The sequence below is a fragment of the Tympanuchus pallidicinctus genome, unplaced genomic scaffold (genome assembly GCF_026119805.1).
Source record: "Tympanuchus pallidicinctus isolate F22 unplaced genomic scaffold, pur_lepc_1.0 scaffold5, whole genome shotgun sequence".
Lineage (NCBI taxonomy): Eukaryota > Metazoa > Chordata > Aves > Galliformes > Phasianidae > Tympanuchus > Tympanuchus pallidicinctus.
In genome coordinates this window covers 7,163,726-7,191,281 of record NW_026294769.1, presented here as the reverse complement: position 1 = coordinate 7,191,281, position 27,556 = coordinate 7,163,726, and the positions used below count along the sequence as shown (strand labels likewise).

Here is a 27,556-nt window from a genome sequence, read left to right as displayed (position 1 = left end):
ACACTTTGAAATACCATTGGTGTAATCTCTTCTTCCTTGGCCAACCATTCTAGTCATTGTGAAACTCAAAAGTACTGTGTCAGATGCTTCACTGTTGCAAAGCAGTCTCTCCTGTTTTTCATCTTGGTATGTTATTCAGAACAAAACCACTGATCAGACATATATGATTTTCAATTAACCTCGTTCTACCTATTATTTATCATATTATTATTTTTTAAATGCTTACAAATTGGCCTATTTTTGATGTTCTTAATTGCCTTCCTCTTCAATCATTGTTCAAACAATTTCTAAAGTATTAAAATTCAGATTACTTGTTTCCAAGTCTACATTTCCAAGTCTATTTTTCTCCTCCACTTAAAGTTGAAGACTGTATTTATCATGTTTAATCCTGTGTGAAAATCTATCTTGCATGAGTTGCACTAGCAAAAATAATTCCATGACAAGAAGAATATTTCCCTTTTTATCTTTCATTGGCTGTATTGTCAGGAAAATCTCGGCATCAAGACTGCATTTATAACAGCTATGGCAAAAAAGCAGGCAAAATGCTTTGGAGTTCAGAATAAGTGAAAATATACTTTCTGCAAAATACAGTATTTTGCTGTGTTTAAAAATACTGTTCTCACTGTGTTTATCAGCATTTTTGACATCACTTTGTAAAATCCTTTATGTGACGTTTCTTTGACATAATTTTAAATCTTTAATATCTGTACAAGAAAAAAATTGCTCTCCTTCTGTCAAAATTTTAACATTTAAAACTACTGGGAAAAAGGATTTTCTTCCTGTCTTTCAACTTGAGAAAAGGAATTTAGCCAACTCCATACAACATGTGAAATTCCTCACCATCCTCTGAAGTATTTGACATTGTCTCAGATTTAGAACAACTAGTGCTAACAAATGAAAACAAAACCTCTTGGGTTTGACAGCTTTTTCCTCTTGGCATAATCTCAGAGTAGCTTGTGATTTTCAGGGATACACGTGAGCCTCTTGTCTGCACTTCCAGAAATATTTGCAATGAATGTTTTGATTATGATCAAAGTACGACTTCAGAGGCTAACATGGGATCAAAATGCATTCCTGACCTGCTGCCAGGCTTTACCCTGAATTGTTCAATGCCAGGATGCTACCATGTCCCATACAGAACATATGTTTGTCTGCAGACTAATATGGAAAGGACCAGGCTATCACATAAAAGTAAGCATGACACATTTCTCAACACAGAGGTTTGCTTAATAAATCTTACAAATAAAAAAAATTGAGAAAAAAAATTCACAAGAAATGTTTTTTGGAATCAGAAGAAAAAAAACCCACAGAATAAAAGATTTGGGGTTGTTGGAAGTTGGGATCTCTTGGGAGTTTATTTACTAAACATATCTCTTAAAGAACTAGTTTGCTCATCTTTTCTTCCCTCTGTCAAGAAATTAGGAACCCATGAAATCCTGAGAGTTTGTACTATCTGGAGTCATTACTTAATCCATTTTCATCAAACACTCAGAATATGGTCTCAGTATGCAGTTAAGAGGTCTGTTCTGAAAGAACAAAGTTGTATCACCCATAGAAGCAAAAAATTGAAAGTGATTTGAAGACTACCATATATATTTAAATTTTCTCAATCACTTGTGTGTCTTGGATTCCAGTGAACTTCAACTGTTACCTATAGATCCTCTCCTTAATTGTGTGCAATAAAAGAATCCATAGTATTTAAACTACTAAATTATAGATCTCTGTCTTGCTGATGTTACCTAGGTTTCCTTTTTTGCTCAGATATACAAATGAAACACTGAAGAGTCAGTCAGCCTCCCAGAAAAAACAGGCAATCTGAGCATCCAGTAAATAGCCTGCTAAGTGCAAAAACGTCCTTATGCCACATAGACCCACTGGCCAAATATTTCAAGGATGTCCAAATATTTCAGTCGCACAAATTCAGCTTGCACAGCTAAGAGCCCAATGCTACAACTATTGAATTCCTTCTAAAAGATAAGACAGTAAAAAGATGAAACTGCAATGATCTACAGATATAATTGAGAGTCTACGCAAACGTGAAAAAAACCTGCATCTTAAAGAAGAAAGAGAGAGAAGTACAGCTTGCTAATTACACATACATTAATGCAGAATAGTAAATGTTTGAGGGAAGGATAATAAAAATCTTAGGGCCAGGATAACAGGAGATGACTTCTCCTTCTGCCAGACTAGCATTCTATCTGGGCTACATTACAGTTTCTATGTGACTTAGTACAGTGCAAATATAAACACAAATTTGCATTCCAGGTCCTATTTTGATATATGATACTATTCTTTATGTTTTAATGCTCACTTTTCAATATGCTATGCTCGCTTTTAAATTAATACTGTTATCACTAAATCAAAACAACCAGTTTTGGATCAGGTATTACAACATATTATATATTCCTCTGGCAAACCACCACAGGGACCTAAGATCAGTATGTCTGTGTGCATGAGACTTTGAATTTGAAACATTTAAAAGCACTATTAATACACTTCTTATAAATCAAAACATTGGAAAGTAATACTGCTATTTTGCTTTGGCTTTAGAATCAAGTGAAAAAGGTAAAAACCAAGATCAGATCATAAACAATGCAAATAGTTGTATTAAATGGAGTTACTCATTTGAAAATCCTATGAATGAAGATTAAGTTCAGAAAAAAGCATGACTTGCCATAAGCAATCCTATCAGCCTAGAGAAACAAACAAATAGGATCATGATTGCTTAAGTACAATGACTCACCCTAACCTATAAAGCAATCTCACTGTTACATCTGAGTTTCAAGTGCTTTTCTGTATCTTCCTTACAGTCTTGAAAAAATGTTATCAATGCAGAGCCTTGAGAAGAATGGATGGTAAATCAGCTTTGGTTGTTGACTAATCAGATAAGTACAATTAATTACAACACCAGTCTGTTAATCAGATTATTAAGTTCATCTCTTCCTATCAGCTACTTAGAAAATATAATACAGAGGATAAGAAGTCACCAAGCAGAACACTCTTTCGAATATTAGAATATTGGAATGAAACAAATTAGGTTACAGCACAGCACAGAAAAGTAGAAGTTAAATATTTTCCATCTGTGCATGATGCTCTCGTTGAATTGACCGTTTCTCCAAACCTGAGAGGGATCTTTCTGCCCTATCAAATCACACATTCTTATAATTTTATATAAGTCAAGACTAGTTACTAGTCATTAATTCTATCTTTTATCTCACTCTCATTATCCACTTGCTCTGTATTACCAGTATTCCTTTCATAATATTCAGTTAGGCACCTTAAAATGCGTTTATTGCTTGCTCGTATTATTTCTTTCTAGCAATATAATTCATTTTTATGACACTTCTCATGTGAAATTCCATTTTATTATTTCCAGAGCAATCTCTCCCCTCAATTTTATTCTTATATTTTAACTCCATTAGAAACATCAAGGTATCTATGCTGTTTTCTGCTAATAACATCTCACACTGTTATGATTTTTTATCCTAAATATCTGTAAAAGAAGTCATTAAAATAAATTGCCTAATCGTAAAAAAATAAAATGTGATGCACAGTAAATCATAATTCCTATACTTGGGCTAAATTAAGCCTTCAGCATAAGAAATAAATATGTATGTTCATGTCCTATTTTCATGACAGTTAACCTGAAATTGCCAGAGTGTGTATCCTACCTCAGATTATGTCACTTCATCATATCTCCAAACGGCTTTATGTGCATACTGAGAGATGATGAAAGAACTGACCCTCTAGCGTGCCCTTCAGCCTAAAGAGTCATTGTGCATCACTGCTGCTCGAAATAACCTGTAAAAAAAGAAGGGAATCACTCTACCACAACCCTACTTACCCCATCTAGCCCATGCCATATAAAACAACGTACAAACATTCTTTACTACTAGCAGTGTTGTCACTGCTCTCTATTCTTTTGGCTTATACCCTAGGGATGATGTCTGACAACTCAGCTTTTCTGCCAACATGAACCTATTACAAAATTCTACACTGCTCTGTCTTGGTGCCCAACTTGTATGGCAGAAATCACTTGGGAGGGGATTGGCAGCAGAGATTTAATTTTTCCCTTATCATACATGCTTTGAATCATTTCACCACTCTCTGTTAAACTAAACAGCAACTACAAACTTGCCATCAATCTCTCAAGATGCTCAAGCGAGAAACTTGCATGAATAGCAGGCTCTATTTCTCCACTTTGTCTTTCATTTTGGCATGAAATGTATTATCCTTGCCTTCATATATTCTATTCTCCCTTCTGCAAATGTATTAATTTAATGCATATTCACTAAGCATGTTATCATGTCTACTGTGTCCTGATTCTTCCTATGTAAAAACTGAACCAAAACGCCTGCATGGAGTCAAAGGAAAAGATGAAAAAATTAAAAGAAGAACACAACAATGGACTTTGCCAGAGCTCTGTGCAGTCTTACAGAGGAAAAGGCTTCAGCAGAATCATGTTCTTTTCCTTGTGATCACTTATGTGTCTCACATTTCCATCAAGTGTCACCTGACACAGGGGCATTACTGTGCACTCTTTGGGCCAAGGAACGCAGTGTGCTTATCTTCTAAATTCTGATGATTAAACAAGAAAAATAATTGGGGGTGTGGAGGAGGGGAATGATTATGCAAACTGAACAAGCAGATGAAGTTGAGAGTTGTTTTCTAATAAAAAATTACTGTGGCAATGTTCAACCTAAATTTCTCTGTAACCATTCCTACATTAAGGGATTTCTGTAGCTGCAGTTATTCTTTAGTTGACAGATACATACTTTGAGTGACATTGGACTTGCTCCTGTGTGCCTTGCTTTTACAACACAACCCATGCACAAATCTCACTTCTGCTACAATGCTATGATTGTGGCTGTGTGATGTCTGGGAAGAGTTTAATCACTTGTTTGCTTTCTGTGCCAGTCAGAGACCAAATTAGCAAAACGTTAATTACAGTTCATAGAGGTGACTGTTCTTTTATGAATAAACACTCACTCTGATTTTGTAATTATTATTTTAATTGCCAGTTACTCAACAACACAGTTTCCTCCAGTATGGAGCAAACACAATTCCCAGAATTACAGTAGAATTTCCTATATTAGGAACAAGAGGGAACAAATTATTTAATGCAACTTTATCAAGCTTAGTGCTTATCTGATTTACGTTGCCAAAGCTTTCTGAAATAAACGCACAGATTTGAGATACAGGTGGATTTTTTTCCTTTTTTTCCTTTTTTGTTTTTCTTCCTGAGCAGGTGGCTGTGATAGAGCAACACTCCATCAAGTCAATAGCTGCATGTATCAAGCATCACAATGTTCCAGTTCCCTGTTCTTGAATTATCTCTGTGTCCAGACCAGGAGATACACAGAAGGCCTGTGTGATTGCAAACAATAAACTACCTGTCCACAGGTGAAGCAAGAACAGGTATCCAAAAAGATGGAATTATTAGTTATAATCAGTATTCTCTATTTGTTGCCCTTCTCTGGACACATAACAGGGCCTTGATGTCTTTCTTGTAGTGAGGGACCTAAAAGTGAATGAAGCATTCAAAGCCAGATTGGATGGGGACTTGGGCAGCCTGGTCTAGTATTGAATGTAGAGGTTGGTGGCCCTGCATGTGGCAGGGGGGTTGGAGATTCATGATCCTTGAGGTCCCATCCAACCCGGGCCATTCAGTGATTCTGTGAATTTTACCAGTATCTGTAAATGTAAAGTATATGGGCTAAATCTGAAGTCCCCTGAATCGCAGCTCCCCCATAAACCCAAAGCTCTAACAATGTCATTCTTTAAATCAGCTGTTCTTATACTTTTAGGTGTGCACACACTGGATGGCCAGATCAATCCTGCATTTTTCTCTTTATCCTGAGGATGTTACACTGCTGAGAGCCGACATCCTTCCCTGACACATGGGGCACCAGAACTGGTGGTCCTCAGCCAAAGCTCAACCTCTCTTCCTCCCCGCACCATGATCAGGATCAGACAATGATACAGGCTTTGTTGGGTACCAGAGCTTCTCCCTGCATCCTCACTGCTCCTCTGAGCACGGCTGTGGGAGCAGACTTTTTAGATGCAGGAACACTGGTACTGATCTGTGCCACTGAACACATCAGTAACATACGTGCATTGCACAGACTCTTCTGCTGAAGAAAGCTTACTGAAATGGTATTTGAATTTCATGTGTAGTATATATTCCACACTGACTTCCTCTAGGAGGGGGGGAACATGGGATACATGTTCTATCTTGGCAGTATTCACTGAGAAACAGCTATTCTGCAACTTTCTACTTTCTGCTCTCCTATTCCATAGGCAACTTCCCAAGACAAAACTTATTAGGAGAATTTAACTGCTAAGACTGAGGCAAAAAGGGTGTTGAGTTCTTCAGTCTCCTCCCTTTTGCCCGTCACAAATTTGTCCTCCCCATGCATCAGTGGACACACATTCTTTCTTTTTGCTTTCAGGATATGTATAATGGTAAAATTCCATGTTGTGACAGTTTTATGCCCCCACTTTGCTCCAGCTAGGCTTTGATCCTCCTTGTTTCATCCTCGAGTGCCAAAACTTTGTCAGGTATCACAGAATCACAGAATTGTAGGGGTTGGAAGGGACCTCCAGAGATCATCGAGTCCAACCCCCCTGCCAAAGCAGGTTCCCTACAGTAGGTCGCACAGGTAGGCATCCAGGCAGGTCTTGAACATCTCCAGAGAAGGAGACTCCACAACCTCCCTGGGCAGCCCGTTCCAGTGGAATAGTATACAGGTATAGTTTCCACTTCCTTCCCTTGTAATACTTCAGCTTGCTATGAAGGTTTCTGCCAGAATGCCAGTCTCCGTGTACAACAGGGAGGTTTGTTTCCAAGCTCTCACTAAGATTTTGTCTTGTTTTTTAAATCAGAGAACACCTTTCTCCTATATAGCATTTCCACAGAGTGTTCTGCCATAAAGCTGGTCTGCAGAGGTGCCAGACATTCATAACAGGAATTGATACCTAGAAAAGTCATGCTTGCCCCAGATAAAATGCCACATATTGACCAACATAGACTGTGGCCTATCAGAAGGTTACTGATAGTGAGCAATGGCAGGATCTAGATTCTTACAATCCATTGTCAGACTGTTCTTCCCACTGCCAATTGATCTCCTTTGACAAATTTCTCTAGCCTGTGTTATCCTTGTTTTTCTCACAAGTTAGGATTTGCACCAGTTCTCTTGATATCACAGATTTGAGATCCAGTATGTATGTTCCAGTATGTGCTCCCCAGGACGCTCATCCTAGTCCATTCTCCTTTCTCAGACAATCCTTCATTGTTACTACCAGTCACGGTCTTCTCCTCCATTTCCTATTCTCAGATGAAGCTGTGCTCTCCTACTTGATTCCAGGCAACCAGTTTATAGTGCCTACCAACATCACAGAATCACAGAATGGCCAGGGTTGGAAGGGACTTCATGATCATGAATCTCCAACTCCCCTGCCACAGGCAGGGTCACCAATCTTCCCATTTAATACTAGACCAGGTTGCCAGGCCACATCCAATCTGGCTTTGAATATAGGGATGGGGCATCCACAATCTCTCTGGGCAGCCTGTTCCAGCACCTCAGCGCTCTTTCTGTAAAGAACTTCCCCCTGACATCCAACCTAAATCTTCCCTCCCTCAACTTCAAACCATTTCCCCTTGTTCTGCAGTTATCTACCCTTTCAAAGAGTTGACTCTCCTCCTGTTTGTAGGCTCCCTTTAGGTACTGAAAGGCTGCAATGAGGTCATCCTGCAGCCTTCTTTTCTCCAGGCTGAACAAGCCCAGCTCTCTCAGCCTGTCCTCATAGGGGAGGTGTTCCAGCACCCCAATCATCTTCGTGTCTCTCCTCTGGTCCCTCTCCAACAGCTATGTCTTTCTTGTACTGTGGGCTCCAGATCTGGATGCAGTACTCCAGATGGGGACTCACAAGAGCAGAGTAGAGGGGGACAATCACCTCTCTGTCCCTGCTGGCTGCCCCTCTTTTTATGGAGCCCAGGATACCATTTGCCCTCCGAGCTGCAAGGGGAAGTTGCTGGTAAATTTTTCATCCAGCAAGACTCCCAGGTCCTTTTCCAAAGGGCTGCTCTCAAGGACCACTCCTCCCAGTCTGTATGGATGCCTGAGATTCCTCCGGCCCAAGTGCAAAACTTTGCGCTTTGCCGTGTTGAACCTCATCAGGTTCAACTGGCCCACCTTTCCAGCCTGTCAAGGTCCTTCTGAATGGCATCCCTTCCTTCCACTGTGTTAACTGCACCACTCAGCTTGGTGTCATCAGCAAACCTGCTGAAGGTGCACTCGATTCCACCATCGATGTCATTGATAAAGATATTAAAGAGCACTGGTGCCAAGACAGACCCCTGGAGGATGCCACTTATTACTGGACATATCCTTCCATTCAGCATTCCTAGTCCCAGACACATCCACTGTATGTGGCTGAGGAATATTTTCATGCTAATAGCACCATAACAATTTCCCCTACAGATCAAATACAAAAAAAGCCTCCAGCACAACAGACCACACTTTCCGGTTAAACATAACCTGCAATAGGAAAGTAGTTTTTCAAAATCTGTTAAATTTGTGACTTCTGTGCATATATTGGTGATGCTGTCAGAAGAAATGATCAAAGCATTATGTAGGTATGGTTAGCAACCAAAATTAAAAAGGTAAGTATGCTATTACAGTTGAGAATTGCAATCTAACTGTATAGCTCTGGCTAACAGGAGGATTCTAGAAAATGCAACGGTCTAAACTGCTACCTGAACAAGCTGATGCATAGTAGTTGCTGCAGCTTCACTCATACGATACTGCAAGCTAATCTTCCAGTTGCACTGCCAATGTAATTTCTTATCCCTGCTGATGTACCAAGGACTGACAAAAGTAGCACTGCTTTTTAGTAAGAGAGTAGCAGGAATTGTGCTGAGGCCACTAACATCACTACATGCACATTCTTAAAACAGCAGAGTGAAGTATCAAGTAGCATCTGCTGGAAACTGCTCTGTTTCTGCAGTTTCTGAGTACGGACAAGCATTTGTTATTGATAATATAGAAAAATCATGTATATCTTACTGTACATATGAGCTTCACAACATGAACAGAACACGGACAGACCTCCAACAGGGAGGAAAAAGTGTGAAATGAATGATTAAGCAGGAAAGGAATGAATAAGCTTAGATACCTGCCAAAAGTCACTTTCCAAAAACCACTGCATTCCTACACCAAGGTTAACTCCAAATATCCAAAGGTCACTGTACACATAATAAATCTCCTTATTACTAAAAAGAAAAAAATAATAATTTGGAATCCAAGGTGAAAACTGGTTTGTAGTTTCACTTGTACCCTCATAACACATTCCTTGACTTAAGAATGGGAGATTTTGGTTAGCTTAGCTTTAAAGGAGAAATGGAAGTTAATTACTTCCAGTTTGTGGCAGCTACTTCTAAGCTTTTGAATAAAGGAAGGCTGAAACACTGCAGTTATCAAAGTACTCAATATATTCTTAAATATTTGTTTTTACCTACTACATCTGCTAATACAAGATCTGGTTTGCAGTAAGCATCTCCCAAACTCTTTGTGTATTAACTGGAAAATATTTTGATACGTTAATTTTGCTAAAGCAAGATGAATTAAAATTCTCACAAATTTGGAGGAGAGAAATTAATAACCATCTCTGAGGTTTACAATGCTTTTACTTTTTAAGCACTAAATCCTTGGAGTTTCAAGTATAAAGATCAACCAGAATAACAATCTACCCAAATCCTTGAAAAATGGCTAGCTCTATAACCCATCCAGTAGCAATAAACCATAATGATAGGGCTCTTGCTATGAAAAACTAACATTTGTTTACATAAATTACCACCCATTTAGTAATTATACCGTATGCCTGCAATAAGGTCAAGTAAACTGTAACTGTGACAGAAGCAATACAGCATGCATTATATAGTCTAGACAGAACTATGATGGAGAATTATGGAGGATAATAAATCAGTTAATGCTTTGCATGTGTTTCAGGATAGGCAGAGCAACAACTCCAGAATTAAAAAGTTTCTGTTAGTTAGGTCTCTTTCCACTCTCTTAAAGAAATACTAACAACTGCTGCTATTCAATCCAAGGACAGTATCAAGAAGTATAGTATATATTAACACATACAAATGCACACACAGATGCACACACATCTTTTTAGGTTATCACGATATATTTAGATGGGCTTTTGAGCAACTTGACGTAGTGGAACATGCTACTACCTATGGCAAAGAGCACTGGAACTAGATGATTTTGAAGTACCTTTAAAATCCATATTGTTCTGTGACTATGATTCTATTTTCATTCAATTTAACAATAATGTCAAGGTCTTTAAATTATCTGTAAGTGTGGAGGAGCAAATGGTAAACTAAACTGGTTATTTAGAAAAGATCACCTGTGACATACAGGATATACAGCACTTAATTCGGGTGCCCAGTTAAGCAGCCAACCTAATACAAGTCATGAACTGCTTTCACCATCAAAGGAGACTGATTAATTCCCTGAAGTCCTCCCAGATGAAGATGTTGCATGCCTACCCTCGGGCATCTCAATTTTCTTAATTAAAACTATAATCAGAAAAAATCACTATCCAAAATCCCCACTATTCTGGGGAATCTGAGGTTCTTTCAGTGCCTAAAACTCTTTTAGTCCACTTCTTCTTCAACCTAATTGAATTAGTTATTTCCCTAAATGAAATTACCAATCCTGTGAAAAGCAAAGCCTAAACAAAATAATAACAATCATGCAAACATTTCAAGCCTTTAAAAACAAATAAAAAGTTACACATTGTTCTTGTAAATCTTCTAAAAGCTCTGCTTAGAAAAAAGTATCCTTCTCATGAATTCTCCTTTCCCCTAATTCAGCATGGGCCTTCCCAGTGTCAGCCATGCTCCAGCTTTGTATCTCATGGATTCTGTGCCTTTGTGTGGATTAGTTACTGAGCTTATTAACCTCTGCAACCCAATGACACAGATGGGTGACATGGCTCGGTGTGCACTACAGGCCAGCTGATCTGGAGGAGTAAGGTGATGAAGTCTTCTACAAGCAGCTGGAAGTAATCTCATGATCCTGAGCACTGGTTCTTATGGGAGACTTCAACCATTCTGATATTTGTTGGATTAGCAGCATGGCCAGGAATGCATGGTCCAGGAGGTTCCTGCAATACGTTAAAGATAACTTTCTGACACAGCAGTGGAGAGGCCAACAGAGAGAGGTGAGCTGCTGGACCTTGCTCTTACTAACAAGAAAGGACTGGTTGGGGATGTGAAAGTTGGGAACAGCTTAGGATGCAGTAATCACAAGATGGTGGAGTTCAGGATCATGTGTATAAGAAGCACTGTGGACTTCAGGAGAGTTTACTTTGATCTCTTAAAGAACCTATTTGGTGTGCCAGAGTGCCCATAGGCTACAGTGCTGGATGGAAAGGGAGCCCATGAGAATTAGTTGACACTCAAACACCACTTCTTCCAAGCTCAAAATTGATGCATCCCTAAGAGTAAGAAATCAAGGAAAAGTGGCGAGAAATCTGTGTAGATGAGGAAGGAGTTCATCGATAAGATAAAAGGAAAGAAGAAAGTGCATGAAATGTGGAAAAAGGGCCTGTTCACTTGGGAAGAATATAGGAAGGGCCTGTAGGGATGCAATGGAAAAAGCTAAAGCCCACTTGGAATTTAATTTGCCAAAGAAGGTAAAGGATAACAAGAAGGGCTCTTTAAAATATGTCAACAGAAAAAGAAAACAACAGAAAATGTGAGTCCCCTACTAATCAGAGAATCACCAAGGTGGAAAAGACCTATAGACCATCCAGTCCAACTACCCATCTATCACCAATAGTTATCACTAAACCATGTCCCTTAACACAATGTCAAAATGTTCCTTAACATCTCCAGGGTCAGTGACTCCACCACCTTCTTGGGCAGCCCATTCCAATGCCTGACCACTCTTCTGGAGAAGCAGTATTTCTTATGTCCAGCGTGAATCTCCCCTGGTGCAACTTGAGAGGCCATTCTCTAGTCCTGAAGAGTCATACAGAGAGGACCAGATGAGGTTCAACAAAAGCAAGTATAGAGTCCTGCAACCAGGGAGAAATAACCCCAGGCATCAGTACAGGTTAGGGGCTGAGAAGAGATGGAGAAGAGCCCTGCAGAGAAGGGCTTGGGTGTCCTGGTAAATAACAGATTGCCATGAGCCAGCAATTTGCAACTGTGTCCAAGAAGGCCAATGCTATATTGGGGTGTATTAAAAAGAGAGTGGCCAGCAGGTTGATGGAGGTGATCCTCTCCTTTTATTTCGCCCTGCTGAGGACACATCTGGAATATTGTATCCAGTTCTGGGCTCCTCAGTTCAAAAAAGACAGAGATCTTCTAGAAAGAGTCCAGAGGAGGGCCACAAAAATGATAAAAGGCCTGGAACATCTCCCATATTAGGAAAGGTTGAGAGACCTGGGACTGTTCAGTCTGGATAAGACTCAGAGGGGATCTGATCAATGTTTATAAATATCTAAAGCATGGGAGACACTGGACAAGGTCAGACTCTTTTTAGTGTTGAGTAGTGACAGGACAAGAAGCAATGGCCAAAAACTGGAACAATAAGAAGTTCCACACAAATATGTGGAAGAACTTCTTTATGGTGCATATAACAGAGCAGAGGAACAGGCTGCCCAGAGAGGTTCTAGAATCTCCTTCTGAGGACATATTCAAAACCCATCTGAACTCCTACCTGTGCGACCTACTGTAGGGTAACTTTCTTTTGTAGAGGGTTAGACTCAAGGATCTCCAGAGTTTCCTTCCAACCCCTACAATTCTGTGATTGTGCCAAACATTGTTTTGTGCTAGGGTGATGTCTAGCACAGAAGATACCACCTTAGTAACATCACTATACTCTTAATGTGAATTCAGTAAAGCCACGTTTTCCTTCCTAAACTTGTCCCAAGATCTGATCACTGTCTTGTGCATAGTAAACATTCATACAACCTCAAAAATGTTAGTCTCTGCTTGGTCCTGATGTAGGTGAATGCAGAACAGAATCATTAGTCTTTGCTATGCCTTCTTCATCATAGTAGCTATGAAAAGAATGTCCCTCCTTCTCCACCTCTGAATTCATATTTAGCTCGTTAACTGTACCCGAGATCTCTCTTGTTTTTGTGGGGTTACAAAACTTCAGTATTCCTGAGGTCCCAAGCTGTGTGCAGGGCCAGGCAGACCTAGGTCTACCCACTGACTCAAGCAGTCTGGAATGCACACAGGCTATGAGCAGATATAATATGAGTAACTACCAAAAATACATGCAACACTGAACATTTTCTCATATTTATACTGAATACAAGGCACTCCTTCTTAGTACAATGTCTGGCAACCAAAGACAGTAACTATCAATCAAAATTAATCAAACTGACTGACCCTCTGACTAGTAAGTTCAATACAAATTAATTATATAAAACAAACCCAAGGAATTCAATGAATATTTTGATGTAAATAATTTTATTTTTCAATTTATTATGCATTTTTACTTTGTTAGTCAATTCCAAAAAAGATCATATACTTGCATGCCCTTTCAGACTGTACCCTTTCATGGCTCTGTCTTTGGAAATGCTTTTCAATTATAGTGCTTTTGTGCATAGTAGATCAGATATAAAGATAGATGACTGACAGCAGGGGAAGAGGAGGAAGTATTTCACAACGCTTCTGTCCTTCAAATGAAAATGCTGAAGCTGTAACCAACTAACTATAATAAATGAGTACCTGACAAAAAGAAATGAGCTGTGAAAGTAAAAAAGCTACCCTAGGATGAATATTTCAGAACTTCTTTGTCAGAGTAACCCTCTGTAGGTAGTGTGTAATTCTTGCTAAAAATACTATCCAGTAGATGCTGAATGTTTTTTTATAGTACATTGAGATGTAGTTAAATTACAGAGACATTATTACTTAAGAAAAAAGAAAGCTTGAGTTCTTTCAAAAGAAAATTTTCTCAATAGTAACATATGACTTGAAAGTATAAAAGTAAACTAGCTTAGGGAACGCAATTGGAAAAAAACCTTGAACTCCTCAATCTCTAATATCTTTGTTCAGCTCTTTTTCTAGAGAGAAGACTTCCACTTTGTCTGTCGTATTAGACAGAATTTTCTCACAAACTTTCATGACAGAAGACAGCATAAAACTTTTATTCCATTCAGCTGCTGTCCTAGGACTAAGTCTTTTTCAAAGGCAAGTGTCTACAAAGCTGTGTATTTATCATAGAACTATGGCTGGAATTAGCACTGCCTTACATCTTGCTCTATGAACTCTTTTACTCCACAGGCATGAGAACTTCTCTTTGGCATAGCCAAATTTGATACAATTCATGAAACTGAATTAGCAACAGGTATCACATGCTTCATATTTCGGTCTTTCTTGAGGTCTCAATTTAGTTCAAATTAATTGTCTACTTCACTAATTATCTCCAATGGGAAATCTATTTGATTTCAAGTAATGGACCTGGTCTTTGTCAATGTGTTCTTATTGGATTGTCCTCTCTGCTCAGTGAAAAATCTTACTTACAAAGTGCTAAAACTCCATGAAGATGTGTAGTGACAGTAAGAATATAAGCTTAATGCTCACCAGGCAGTTTCACAAAAAACGATCTCCAGAAATAATATGCTGCCTTTTAGTCTTGAGCTCAGACATCATGAGTGTATGCTAAGCACGCTTGGCAGTCTGCAGTAGACTTCATCACACTCCCAAAAGCTGTATTTTTATTTACTTTTTACTTACTTCATCAGGAGGTTTTGTGAGAAAACATTTTCAAAACACGTAACAGCAATGAAATTCACAAGTCTGGCTAGCGGGGACTGCAAGTCTGAGAGCTTTAGTACTAAGGGTATTACTGTGGAGTATTTCTCATGAGCTCTCGGTAGTTCACCAAGTTGCAAAAATTTGGAATGCTATCAAAGCCTTCTTGCAGCAGACTTGAGCACTGGCTCAACTTGAGCTGCTGGCATTAATTACTCCGGTGCTTGAAGTGTGACAGTTCACATGTTCAATACATTCTGAACCAGCACGATAAAATGTTTACTCTGATGTTGGCTCACTTATCCAGAAGGATGAAGAAAGATCAGCACACTTCAAACAAATATCTCTTCTGAAAACCCTCAGACCAACCAAAGAGATCAGATAATCTTCTCACTCCTATGGGAACTTTCTTCAGATTTGAAGCAGTCTATCATACGATAATGAGGGAGAGCTGAACAGGTATGCCCTGCCTCTCCTTCACTATGCAGAGCCTTATGTTTTCTTCACATCTCCTGTACTTCAGTTTCAAGAGGCAAAAAGATAGCTAATATAGAAATCAAGCAATTAGGGCTAAAAACCTCAACGCTCTTTAGAGTTACAGAATATATTAAAGTGTTTGTAGTGGAACTGAGTGGGCATACAAACACTGGATGCTTGCGTTTCTCATTTTCCTTGGGTAAATGAAACATCGGTCACCATGACCTCAAGTGGTGCTAGAGAATTGTCACAATCAGTTTTTCTGTCATGCTGAGACAAGTAGTATTTTCTGCAGAGACAGACTAAATCAGTTTTACAGAGTAACCATTCAAAAAGGAATGCCTACACTTCTCAGTAGTCAGCAAAGCAACAGCAGAGGTAGATGGTGACTCCAGCTGACATCTGCTGCCCTCCCGCTGCATTGTGATTCATTTTAAGCAAAAGAGTTTCAGGCCAATGGGCCAAAACAGATGAGGACGAACAGATAACTGTTCAGCTTCCCATGTAGTGACCACACTGTGCCATGTTCTACACTAACACAATTCCACACTGCCCTGGAAATTCCTTGCAAAAAGGGCTGCAGCACCATGCCATTCAGCTTTGCATCTTACTACTGAGGAGGCCCACAACAGTCAGCGGGACTTGGAGTCTGCTCATATCCAGTCAGCAGGCCACCAAGATTCAGATCATATTTTATTATGGGTTTCTGAAAACCTAACTGCCAAGCTTAACTCTTGCTCCCACACAAATGAAAACTGTTCCAAAATGGAAAAAAACCCAAACCACCATGTAATCTAAATCCTTTCACAAAACAGTTTCACTTTCCTTAGAACATTCATATCCATACTGGGTAAAACTGCAACAGAATGGAATGTAAATTAACACCACCTAAACCACGCAAATGCGAGCAGATGAAATTTTCACATTAGGCATTAGTGAACAGCAGGCATTCAACCTGGAGTGAATAAAACTAGGAAAAGCAGAGAAAATAGTCAGTCATTCAAAACATACTTGAGATGTTTATTCACTGTGGTCCTGATTGAAGGCTGGGGAAACCATAAGCAATTGGAGCAGCAGCTGATAGTTTTGTTAACATTGTTGAACTTCAGAGTATCATGAAATGAAAGCAAAGGTAGCGAGATACATTAATTTGAGATGCGTATGTAGAATTTTTAGCAACAGTATATTAGTAAATTACAGGAAGAATACTGCTGTCACAGAAACATGTAAATGGTACAACTGTTTCTTTTTTTCCCTAAAACTAACATACAAATATTCAAGAAAAGATCTTAGTTGAAGAACAGGAACTAAACTTTGTTTAAAAAAAGTTTGAATTATCAAGCTTTGATAAAGAAGTTCAATATTTTTAATTTGTATCCAAACAGGAAGTCCCACTGAGAGTAATGTGAGTTTTATTGTTTGCTCAGGTATTGCTTAAATAACATTTAGGAGATGGGGTTTCATCATTACTTTTCAGTTATCTTAATCCAAAATCATTAGGAGTTCTTCCTTCATTGGAAGGCAGATTCAGAATAATCCCATTTGTTTCACCAGATAAAATGATGGAGGAAGAAGGCATCCTGCCAAAGGCTGTTACATATTTTCTAAGCATAGGAGAGTAAAAAGACTCAAAAAAAGTATGATTTGCTACTTTTCAGATCAAAGCAGAATACAAAAGGTATTCCCCAGCAGCCATTTAAAAATAAAATTTCTGGTTGAGATTTTGATAAAACTTGAGCAAAGAATGAATTTTTAGAGCTATGTGGAACATGTAACAAGAAAGCAAAACTTTAATCAGAAATGCTGAAAAAGCATTGAACTTCAGTGCTATTTGACTGCCAGTGCTATAATTAATACAGTACATCCTTATATGAACATTATAAATTTGTTCATGAATATGTGAAATGGGAGTAACTGCAGCATTATGAAAGAGTGGGGAGCTGACACAGCTATACATTTCATTCTATTCGTAATTCTCACTTATCTTCCGAATAAAAATACTACAGCAGTAATCAGAGGACACTGAGTTATTCAAACTAAAATCGTCCTCTATCCCAAGTTCTATCATTAGGTTTTTATCTCAGCTACATTTTTGAATCATCACAGCTTTTTGTATGGCACGATCCTTCTCATATCCTGCATAAATTTGCCTCCTAAACTTTACGTGAAAGCGTGATCCCGTCACTGGGGCCTCTCCAATAGGCTTGGGACTTTTTTTTAGACTGGGTCCCTCAGCTTTTGGAAAAAGTGAAACATTTGATTGATTCTTCATTCATTTTTTCTGACTTTTCCAGTTTGTCTTGAAAGATCAGAAATATGGCAGTGAACATTTATTCCTGAGTTAGTGAAAGTTTTAGGCTTTTTAAAAATAAATATTTTGCATATCTCATGTCCATGAAAGCAGCCTGTGTGCAAGTTTTGAATTGAGATGCCTGAAATTAGACACTCAAATTCATAGTTAAATATCGACATCATTAAAACTGCAAATGATTTTAAGAGCTGATGAGTCAGTGATTGTATAAAATACTCAAAACCTCTAAAAACAGACTTTTTTTTTTTGAGAGCCTACTCACTGATTAAAATACTTGCTGTAAGGTAAATGCAACTTAGAATTTATTCCTTCCTATTTCTTCCAAAGGCAGGAAACAGAAGTTCAGCTTCTTCTCCCTACAGTGAACTGTTTCAGTATGATATTCACTGAAGTATTATCAAGCTTATTAAAGTTATTCAAATATCATTGTGTACTAGAACTACACAATGCTGATCTACTCTATTTTAAAGTAAGCCGTGCAATTAAATTTATTGTCAAGTTTATTTTTACTTCTATTTCAGGATATAAATATGACATTTAGCTTTACCCTAGAAACAAAGACAAGATTTAGAATACAATACAATATACTCACACAATATACTCATACTCATACAATATATAACAGGAATCATTCTTGGTCTTTTCAAAATACTGGAAAGCTGACATCAGTGCCTCAATTCCTCTTCAGCTTGTTATCACAGTGCATTCCTGGGACTCAGGAGCATAAATTATGCAAGTTTAATAAGAATTTTGGTTTTAGTGAAAAGGAATTGAATTGCACTGAACCAGACATTATAGACTCCAAAGGTAAATTTTTCCTGGACTTCTTGGCAACATTTTTGTCTGCAGTTACTTCCAAGTCCAGGTCCTGGAGAAACTCCCAAGTAAGAAGAAATGTCAAGAGAATGCGTGTTTGCTGAACAACAGATGCACCAATATAACTGCAGAGTTTGGAAACCTTCTTACTATTTTCAACACACTAACAGTGGCCCAATGAGGTTTAACACATGGTGTATAGTCATGTACACTATGTAAAATACATGTTTCACAACAGTACACGAGTAGAATGTAGCTAATTATAAAAACTGCTGATCTGATGATGCTTGAAAGTTAATTATGCTAGCTTTGTATTAGAAAGACAAGAACAGAGGTGCTTATACTTTTCTCTAGGCCAAGAGAGGACTTCAAAATATAAAATGAGGATAATTTCAGAGTGTGGATTTGCACAGATCCCTCTCTAAAAGTATGTAATGCTGTCTCAGTACGCTTTCGAGTAGCTGCCACTCTTCTATGTCTCTTCTCCAGAACTGCCTACAGTAAAAGCCCCTCCCTTGGACAGGCTGTTAATAAGAGTTTTGACCATTATAACCTAACCCTAGATTTTAACAAGCTTCTGAATGAAACACAGACTTTCTATTATCTGATTCCAAGACTGCAAGGTTTGAGAGTGAGCTCTAGATAATGCAAGGGAGAAGCAGAAATGGGTTGCTAAGTTCAACATCTCTTTATTTATAACAGCATATAATGATGAAAAAACTCTGCCTGCTGTTCATGGGAGAAGAATAAAAAAAGAAATTAGCTGCAAAGGCCCTGGTCCTACTACAGTAAGTTCATTCCATTTCTGCCCAATTGAAGATACTCAGAACTTGAAATTGTCAAGAAAGACAAAAACATGTTTTAGCTTCATCAATCAGTCCTCTTACATATTTATACAAATGTACATACATATATGTACACATGTACCAGTTTAGTATCCTAAGAAGTTTCGTATGTACATCAATGCAAGTTTCTGCACACACATATATATACTTTTTCTTAGAAACTAAACATATGGCAAATACTATCTATTTTATGCTGCTCACACATTTTCTATTGTCAGTATGCAGCAGAATGTCATTTTCAAAAGAGATTATAGAAGTTCCTAAGAATATGAACTAACAGTCTTAGAATGCTTAGAAGAGAGCTGGAAGAGAAATAAGGCTGAGGGATAAATGCATTAGCTGCAAATGTTTGTGAAACAGATCATTCATCTGCAAAGCAGTTAAAAACACTTGCTTTCAGGTTTCGCAATTAAAACAAATTGTTGTGACAAGGTAATTTGTTCTTTCCAAAAGTTGATCTATCCAGAAAATACTACTGGGTCTGTTGCATTCAATCCATGTTTTAAAAGCACTATACCCCTTTGCTTTTCTATTCTGAGCGCTTGCTATCTGTGTTTCCATTGGAAAGAAATAATTCTTGGCATTTTGTGAAAGATCTGACAAGCATGAAAGTATGAAACAGCAAAATGTGAAAGGGATGGAACTGTACAAAGAAAAAGTACTTGAGTTATTCTGTCCTACACAGTTTCAAATCCAATAATGTAAAGGGAGATCTATATTTTAATGTCGATTTTCATATGATGAAAAATTAAATAGAACAGGGAAAAAAGAAAAGGGCAGAATTTTATGATTTTGAATTTTAAAATACAGATTTAGAACACTAAAGCAATACTTTCTTAAAATCCTTGAAGTCCTCAGGTGACATTCTATTACCTTAAACTCATGTCAAATTCATGGAAAAAAACCCACAGCCTCTCCCGATTCCAAACTGTACATCAAGAAAAAGACTTTTGAAAAGATACTGCTAGAGATTTTTTTGGATGGTTTTTGCACAGAGATACAGTTTTGTAATATGTAAGCTTGACAGATCAGGTCAAAAGTACGTTGTGCAAAACGCCTCCTGTTGATTATTAAATTTCAGAGTAAGGACTCTATAAGCCCTACTATAAACAAATAGGACTCAAAATTCAGCTTTCACTAGAATTTCCCTGGGAAGACTACATGAACTAGAAGGTACAAAACAAACAGACAGTATTTCACAAGTGCAAATACATCAGTCACAGCTGAACCTGAAAGGAAAAAAGAAGCCAAACATTCACAGAGCTTACTGAAGTAATGTCCTGATACCTCAGTGGAGCGGCAAGTAAATTGGATGATTACTCCAATATGTCACTTTGAGGCCTGGCAGTTTCTGAATTATGAATACTAAGAACCAATTTATAATTGACAGAAATAAAAAGTATTTATCTGAATTATCTAAACAATTTCAAATATTTAATTTATATGAAATGAACTAGCACAATAGCGTATTACTTTCTTTTTAAAGCATGAAAGTGCACAACCGTGCAGTTTGAAAATAACCTCTTTCAAGAAAGAAGATTATAACAGGAATGGAATATCTGATTTTGCTGCTGTCTTTCATGTGATTTCATACAGATTTCAGCTGGGTTACAGTTTGATTGAAGTTGCAGTAGTTGTCCCACTCAGCATTTTAAAAAATGTATTAAGAACTTCCTTAAGAATTGTAAAGAGTTAAGGTAAGAGTACTAAAATCATAGTTAATAAGCAAATATGTAATTGAAAAAGATAAAAAAAACTCATATAGAAATTGAGAAACAGAAAAATAGCAGAAAGAAAAATAATCATACAATGCATATATAAAAGATCTTACTATTCCTATATAATAGCCAATGTGAACTATTTATGGGCACTCCACATAGGAAGAATTATATTATAGCACCTCTCAGATATTCCTTAAAGCTTTAACAGTGGATGCATCAGAAAAACAAAGGCACAGAAGATTTAAAAAAAAAAAAAAAAAAAAAGCCTCCTAGCATATCTGGTGGCATTAAACCTTATGTAATGCTGCCTGATGTCTCTAAAATCTGTCAACATTACTGATTTAGAAACATTTGTCAAATAGCTTTCCTATGCTACTGAAAATCTGAGTGCAACTGCTATGAATCAATGTCCTCTTGCAAACCAGCTCAAAAAGAAGGGGAAAAAGAAAGCAGTAGAGGACAATCAAACAGGAGTCTGAGAACTAGTTATCCCACGGAAGATAGCAATGGAATTTATGAGCTAAGCACTGCAGTGTCTTTGCCAGTACCTTTTATCTTCTTGCTTTATAATATCTCCCGAAACTGAGATCTTGAAATGGAAATCTGAAGGGGGAATGGAAATCATAGGGAGAAGGAGTGAAAACTGTTTCAAGCTTATTGGGGGTGGCAGGTATTTAAAGAATGTTAGTTAGCATACTAGCGGCACAGAGGTGCACTGCTCTCATCAGCAGCAGTAAAACTCAGCTTTCTAACCTTTCTGTCATTCACTGTTTTCTTCAACCCCACTATTTTATATGAATACAAAAACCAAAAAACAACAACAACAACAAAAAAACCCACACAAAAGCAACCATTCAGCTCCTTAAACATCAGCTAATACTTTTGTTCCTTGTACAGTCTCAAATTTTACATTTTCTTCAGAGGGAGAGGTTTCTCATAAAGACTGAGGAGATAAACAAGAAAATTTCTGCTAATAAAGCAAAAGTAAATTCAGCCCTTTCCAAATGTTCTGGCTTTGCTAAAGAGCATCCACATGGACTAAGTGGGATGAAGTCATCTAAAGATGGACAAAGGCCAAATAAATACCTCAATCAGATACAGAGGAAAGATGCACCTGGGAAATAAGAAGGGCTTGAGATCAGAAAGTCACTAAAAAGCCTTCACATGGTTCAAGGGCCTAGGGTTACAAGGAAAGAAGACAAACCAGCTTAGGACAAGCAGTTGAATTATTGCAGCTATCTGGAAAGGATTCAAGAGGTATAATATGCACAATCTTTTGCAGGCAGATATGAGCTTATTTTGCAAGAGCCGATCAGAAGCCATTCTGCTATGACAGAGTACTATCAAGCACTTGGCAGTAAGCCTTGCTGCAAAGCAGTGTGTATTGTATCAGACAACGTACCATTCTCATGTGGCCACAAGTCCTCAGGCTGACCCAGAGTGCAGGCTACAGTAAGCTCACATCAGTTTGCAAATGGGCGTGCACATACTCACAAAAAGAAAGAAAGAAAGAAAGATTTCAAGACCAATGTGACACGAATCATCAACTATAAGGTGGGAACAACTGAGGTCTGCAAGGTCAGGGATGGGAAAAGAAGCTGGAGTAAGTTAACAGGAAGGTATCTGTGGTGTAGGGAAACCAACACTGAATATGCATGTTCAGAAAAGGGAACCTGCAAAGGCCCAAATTTATAATAGACATTTTTTCAGAGGCTGCTATTTAACTGAGGCTAAGCATCGGAAGCATGAAAGTACTAAATGGTATAAGTCCTTATGGAATAACCAATGTAATTCTACCAGTATTTTTTAGGGATTTGAATGTAATGCAACAGAAATATACCATGAAACTCTTTTCATAATATTTCCAAATCAATGAAACTCAGATGTAATTACCTAGCTCCAACCACATAACCTGTGCAGCTGATATACACATATACATACCTATATTTAAGTCCAATGCAAGTATATTTACAATAAATTATTACCTTCTATATTAAAGTGTCTACCGATTACATATAAAAATCAATAATAATTATCATTTTTCCCTTAAACTTTCCATTTTTCATTCTAAAAGGAAGACATTTGCTGAAAAAACACAAGGTGAAAAAGGTGATTGCTACACATAAGAAAACACTGCAATTTTATTTGCCTCCTAAGAAAATAATCAAATAATGTTTTTTGATTTATCTCTATCCAATGGATTTTTGTTTTGGATGAAACAAAGAACATGTGCTGTATCATCACTAAATACTATTCACCTAAAAATTTTCCTGTGAAGTACCTAAAGCTACTACTTAATTCATCTTCATAACAAGTGTCTGAGACAGATTACAGAAACTCCAGTATAAAAACAGAAAAACAAAATCATCACTTGAAGAACTTGCCTAATAAGTTAAAATACATCAACACACTGATATGGATTGGAATTCAGAGACTGCAGATTTAGTCCTTTTGTAAGGATTTGTCAGAAATGAAACTCTTCTTACTCATCCTATTTTCATTCTCACACCTATGGTGATGTTTAAGAACAGATTTATCATGCTGCACTTATTTATACGAGTGCAACTTGGTACTGCATATATATATTTGGTACACATAACATATACTTAATGATCCATTTAGGTATGCGAGTTGCATAATTTTTATCTGATTGGTTTCTAATTCCACCATGGTTTTCATCTTCACAGAGCAGAAAAAATCTATCCGATATATTAATTATAACTTCACCAATGGCACTGGGAACCCTCAAGGCATGTTACTTTTTTTAGAACATCTTCACTGCTTTTTACATGAAGTACATTGGATATAACAGTGAGAACATACTGACTTCACTTAGGGAACTTGAGAGAATGGGAAAAATCTAGAAGGAAAAAAAACATCTGCAATATACAAGCTTCGGTGAGAAGACTGGTCAAGGCTATTAAGAAAAGGAAAGTGGCAAACTTCTAGGGATTGCTTTTGAATGGCATGAAGCTTATTTTCTAATTAATTTCTAACTTGACAGTTCATAGCACTGAAAGTCATCTTCCTTGCTGACACACAAATTATTTATTTTACAGACATCTAAGAATGAGAAATAGCAATTCAAGCCAAAGCAAGATGACTCAGGCAAAGCAAATGTTTGGCTGTACTTACCTTAGGCACCCAGTGGCATTGCGCAGCACCTGTGATGAATGAAGTTGTATTTTATGATCATCCTGGAGCGGAGAGTTTTCCCATCCAGAGTGAGGAATAATCACTGCATTGGTCAACACTGCGAGGGCATCCTGGATGATTGGCATTTTCAGTGCATCACAGGAAGAAAGATTCCAGAGAACTCCTACAAAAAGAAAATGACTCATGATTAACAATTTGGAAAAAGGCACTGAATAGTTTTATTTAAAAAAATGCACAAAACTAAATCACATGATTATTGCTTCTAAGGAAGCTGTTCTTGGCATCAGAAAACAAACAAACAAACAAACAAACAAACACAACTTGTAAATGGAGCTCAATGATACCTGAATGCCTCCCGAATGGGAATAAAGCTTTGAATACATAAATGGTCACAGCATCTCTGGAAATTTATTAAAGCTAAGCCTCAGATCATTCCTACTTTTCTTTATTGTTACTTGTGGTAACAATAGTCTGGCTCCACACCTAACCTTAAGGGGAAAAATACAGTTTTGCCATTATTGTGTTCAAGTTTTGAACCACTAACCAACTAGAAATATTATCATCAACATATAGCAGAAGCTGCAATGATGAATGTTATGCTGCAAAATTAAAAAAAAAAGTGACGGTGGGTGGAAACCGCTGAAGATCGTACAAATGTGGGCTCCAGCACTTACAAATACAAACAGGAAGCACTCTGCTTGCTCCAGGTTTTCTTTAGCATTCTGTGTTTTGAAGGGGAGTTATAATTAAAGGGAATCAACCTACAGTTTTTGCTTTCCCTTTAAATTTAACCTACATTTTTTTTGCTTTCCCTTTAAATTTAATTACGTTTGTGGGAAGACTGTCTCAGTTATACAACTTCATGTTTTAATTACTTTTTACAGATCTGCATACAAATGCAGTTACACAGATCAAAAAAAAAAAAACAAACTTGAAATTCTCTGTATGCTGTAAAACAGACAGAAACTAACAAACTTTAGCTGGACACACAAAAAAACCAAAACACACCAGAAATAAAAATACTTATTTTTGCACTTGCTCCTTAAAGTAACAAGGAAAAGAGTCTTCGATTTTTATTATGAATGCCTTTGTGAAAAGTAATACCTTATGTAAAAGAATGAAAGCATTCATTATGATACTTATATTCACTTTTCTGTGAACCATTCTTACACATGGTAGAGAAGTAGGATCCAAAGCTTTCCTTCTTCAAGGTCTGATTTAATATTTCAACACGACAATGTATTGCTTCGTTGTGAAGAAGTTCTCTTTTGGAACTGAAGTAGGATAGAGTTCTTTGATGGTAACAAAACAGTTGTTTGGGCTTCAGGTACTAGTCATAAGCCATTAAAAAAAAAAGAAAAAAAGAAAAAAAGAAAAAAACCCAGAAGCAGCAAACAAGACCTTGACAGCAAAATTATTAAAACTGTATTATTAAGTATATACGTAATTGTTATTTGGTAAGTTCCTACTTAAAGGAAGGAAACTTAAATAAACATAATCTTTAAGCCCTTTTTAAAATTCGACATTGCACACAAGAGCTTTTGCTCACTAAGTGCCATAGGAACTGGCCAGCTCAAAATAAAACCCTACTCAGCCAAGAGCCAGGAAGTAAGGTCCAGTTTCTCTAGTCAGAAATAAAACTTTCACAGTATCATAATGAAGGGCTCACCAGACTAGATTCAGCTGTTCTGTGCTCTTCTGCAATGACTATGAGTCACGGTAGAATTCAATAAAACAGCACTGCCCACTAAGCCTGACACTGCCTTTAAGTTCCTGCACCTCACACAGTTTTAAGCAGTAAGTTAATCTCCCACCCTATAACAATGCCTTTCATCTGATTTTAAGTCTCTGAATACTACCAACTACAGTAACGAATAAAACAATTTCATTATGACAAGTTACATTTTATTTTTGCAGTCGGTAGACTGCTACTTGCTGAGGTTGGCATTCTAAGTGTCTCCCTGTACCCTGTCTTAATTAAGAATTTACAGTTATGAAAGCGCACTGGGATTTCATTTCCCATTACTTTTGTTGAGGAGGATCTGGAATTAGATTTATGTGTATCAAGGAAGATAATCCATTCCCTAGACTTTTCAAGAAGCAAGAAATAAAAAGACACCACCATTTTCGACCTGTGGCATATGTCTGAACGTGGTTTTAAACACTGCGTGCATTATGTTTCCTCTTAAGATCAACTCCCACTAAGCAGTTGGTCATGGAAATAATTTGCCACCTTGCTCTTAAAGCCACAAATGAATTGGCTTTCAGAGCACAATACGCAAGTCTGGAATAGTAGCCGAGGTGTCTCGACTGCCTCGTAAATCATTTGTGTGCCACCATCTGCTCCTAGAAGGGAAAGAGACTGGACTTGGCATATCAATGATTAATCATGAATAATGGGACCTATCCTGCTGAATATGGATTGGAAGAAAGTTGTTAATCCAACTCAGCCATTAAAGTCAATAGTTTATCATCTGTAGGCTGACTCCTGGGAGGGAAGAGGAAAATAAGGAATTGGCCAGATCAGTGCAGAACATCTCTTAATCATTCATATTCATAATGTCTTCTCTTTTCCTTTCCTTTAACGTGGCAATGCGTTGAAAGAAGGCATTCTGTCTCCCTGTCTATTTGCAAAACACTTTTGTTTGTCAAATGCTACAGGTAAAAAGCAATCACACCAGACTGACCATGTCTCTCTGCAGTTTGAAGCTTTCATCCCCATGAAAAACAAATTGAAGACTAGGGAAACAGTATCATGTAGTTTCATTTTGAATTTAAACATAAGGAGTAAGTTGTACTGAAAGCATTCAGCTGGTTCAAGCTAGAAGATGGATTTGGGGTCTCAATACCAATTACCAATCCTGCAGACATCAGATGAAGGACTCTTCAAAGAGTCTACTGGAATGCTTGCTATGGTGACCCTTCTGCACCAAGTTAAATTTTCTGGAATTACTTATCATAGTACATGCACTGAGTAGGTTCAGCAATGTTTATTAATGCACTAGAGATAAAAAGTCTTTTCAAAAAAGGTCTTTCACAGTTGACAACAACCAAATTATTAAAGTGATTAAAAAGTTTGTAACCAACATTTTCAAAGTCATGTTACAACAATTAGAAGGTTTAAAACCCAATTACTGTCATCACTAGCCACTATGCCGTTTTTATTTCTCTCTTTTCTCTAATGGAATAACACCAAACTCTTTATTTATTTATTTTTTAATCACGGACTAATAAGGAACTTTATCTTAACTTTACACATTAGTATAACATCGTTTCAACAAGAACAATAGACTGTGGGTTCCTATTACCATTTTTTGTTATTGCTATCCTTTAGAGAGACATATGCTAGTAAAACATAAATACATACATGTACATACACATATGGTTCATAAGGAAAACCACATGCAGATTTTAGTTAAAGCAATTTAAATATGTTGGTAAT

At 37.4% G+C, this 27,556-nt stretch overlaps 1 protein-coding gene across 6 annotated transcripts in view; it reads right to left on the bottom strand.

Annotated features, from left to right (window-relative positions):
* Window positions 1–27,556, bottom strand: part of CTNND2 (catenin delta 2) — a 612,391-nt gene that overhangs the window by 96,264 nt on the left and 488,571 nt on the right. For all 6 annotated transcript variants that reach the window (XM_052703881.1, XM_052703884.1, XM_052703886.1 and 3 more), the window contains exon 12: window positions 24,094–24,277. In XM_052703881.1, coding sequence (XP_052559841.1) covers window positions 24,094–24,277 — 184 coding nt within the window. The remainder of the gene's footprint in view (window positions 1–24,093; window positions 24,278–27,556) is intronic.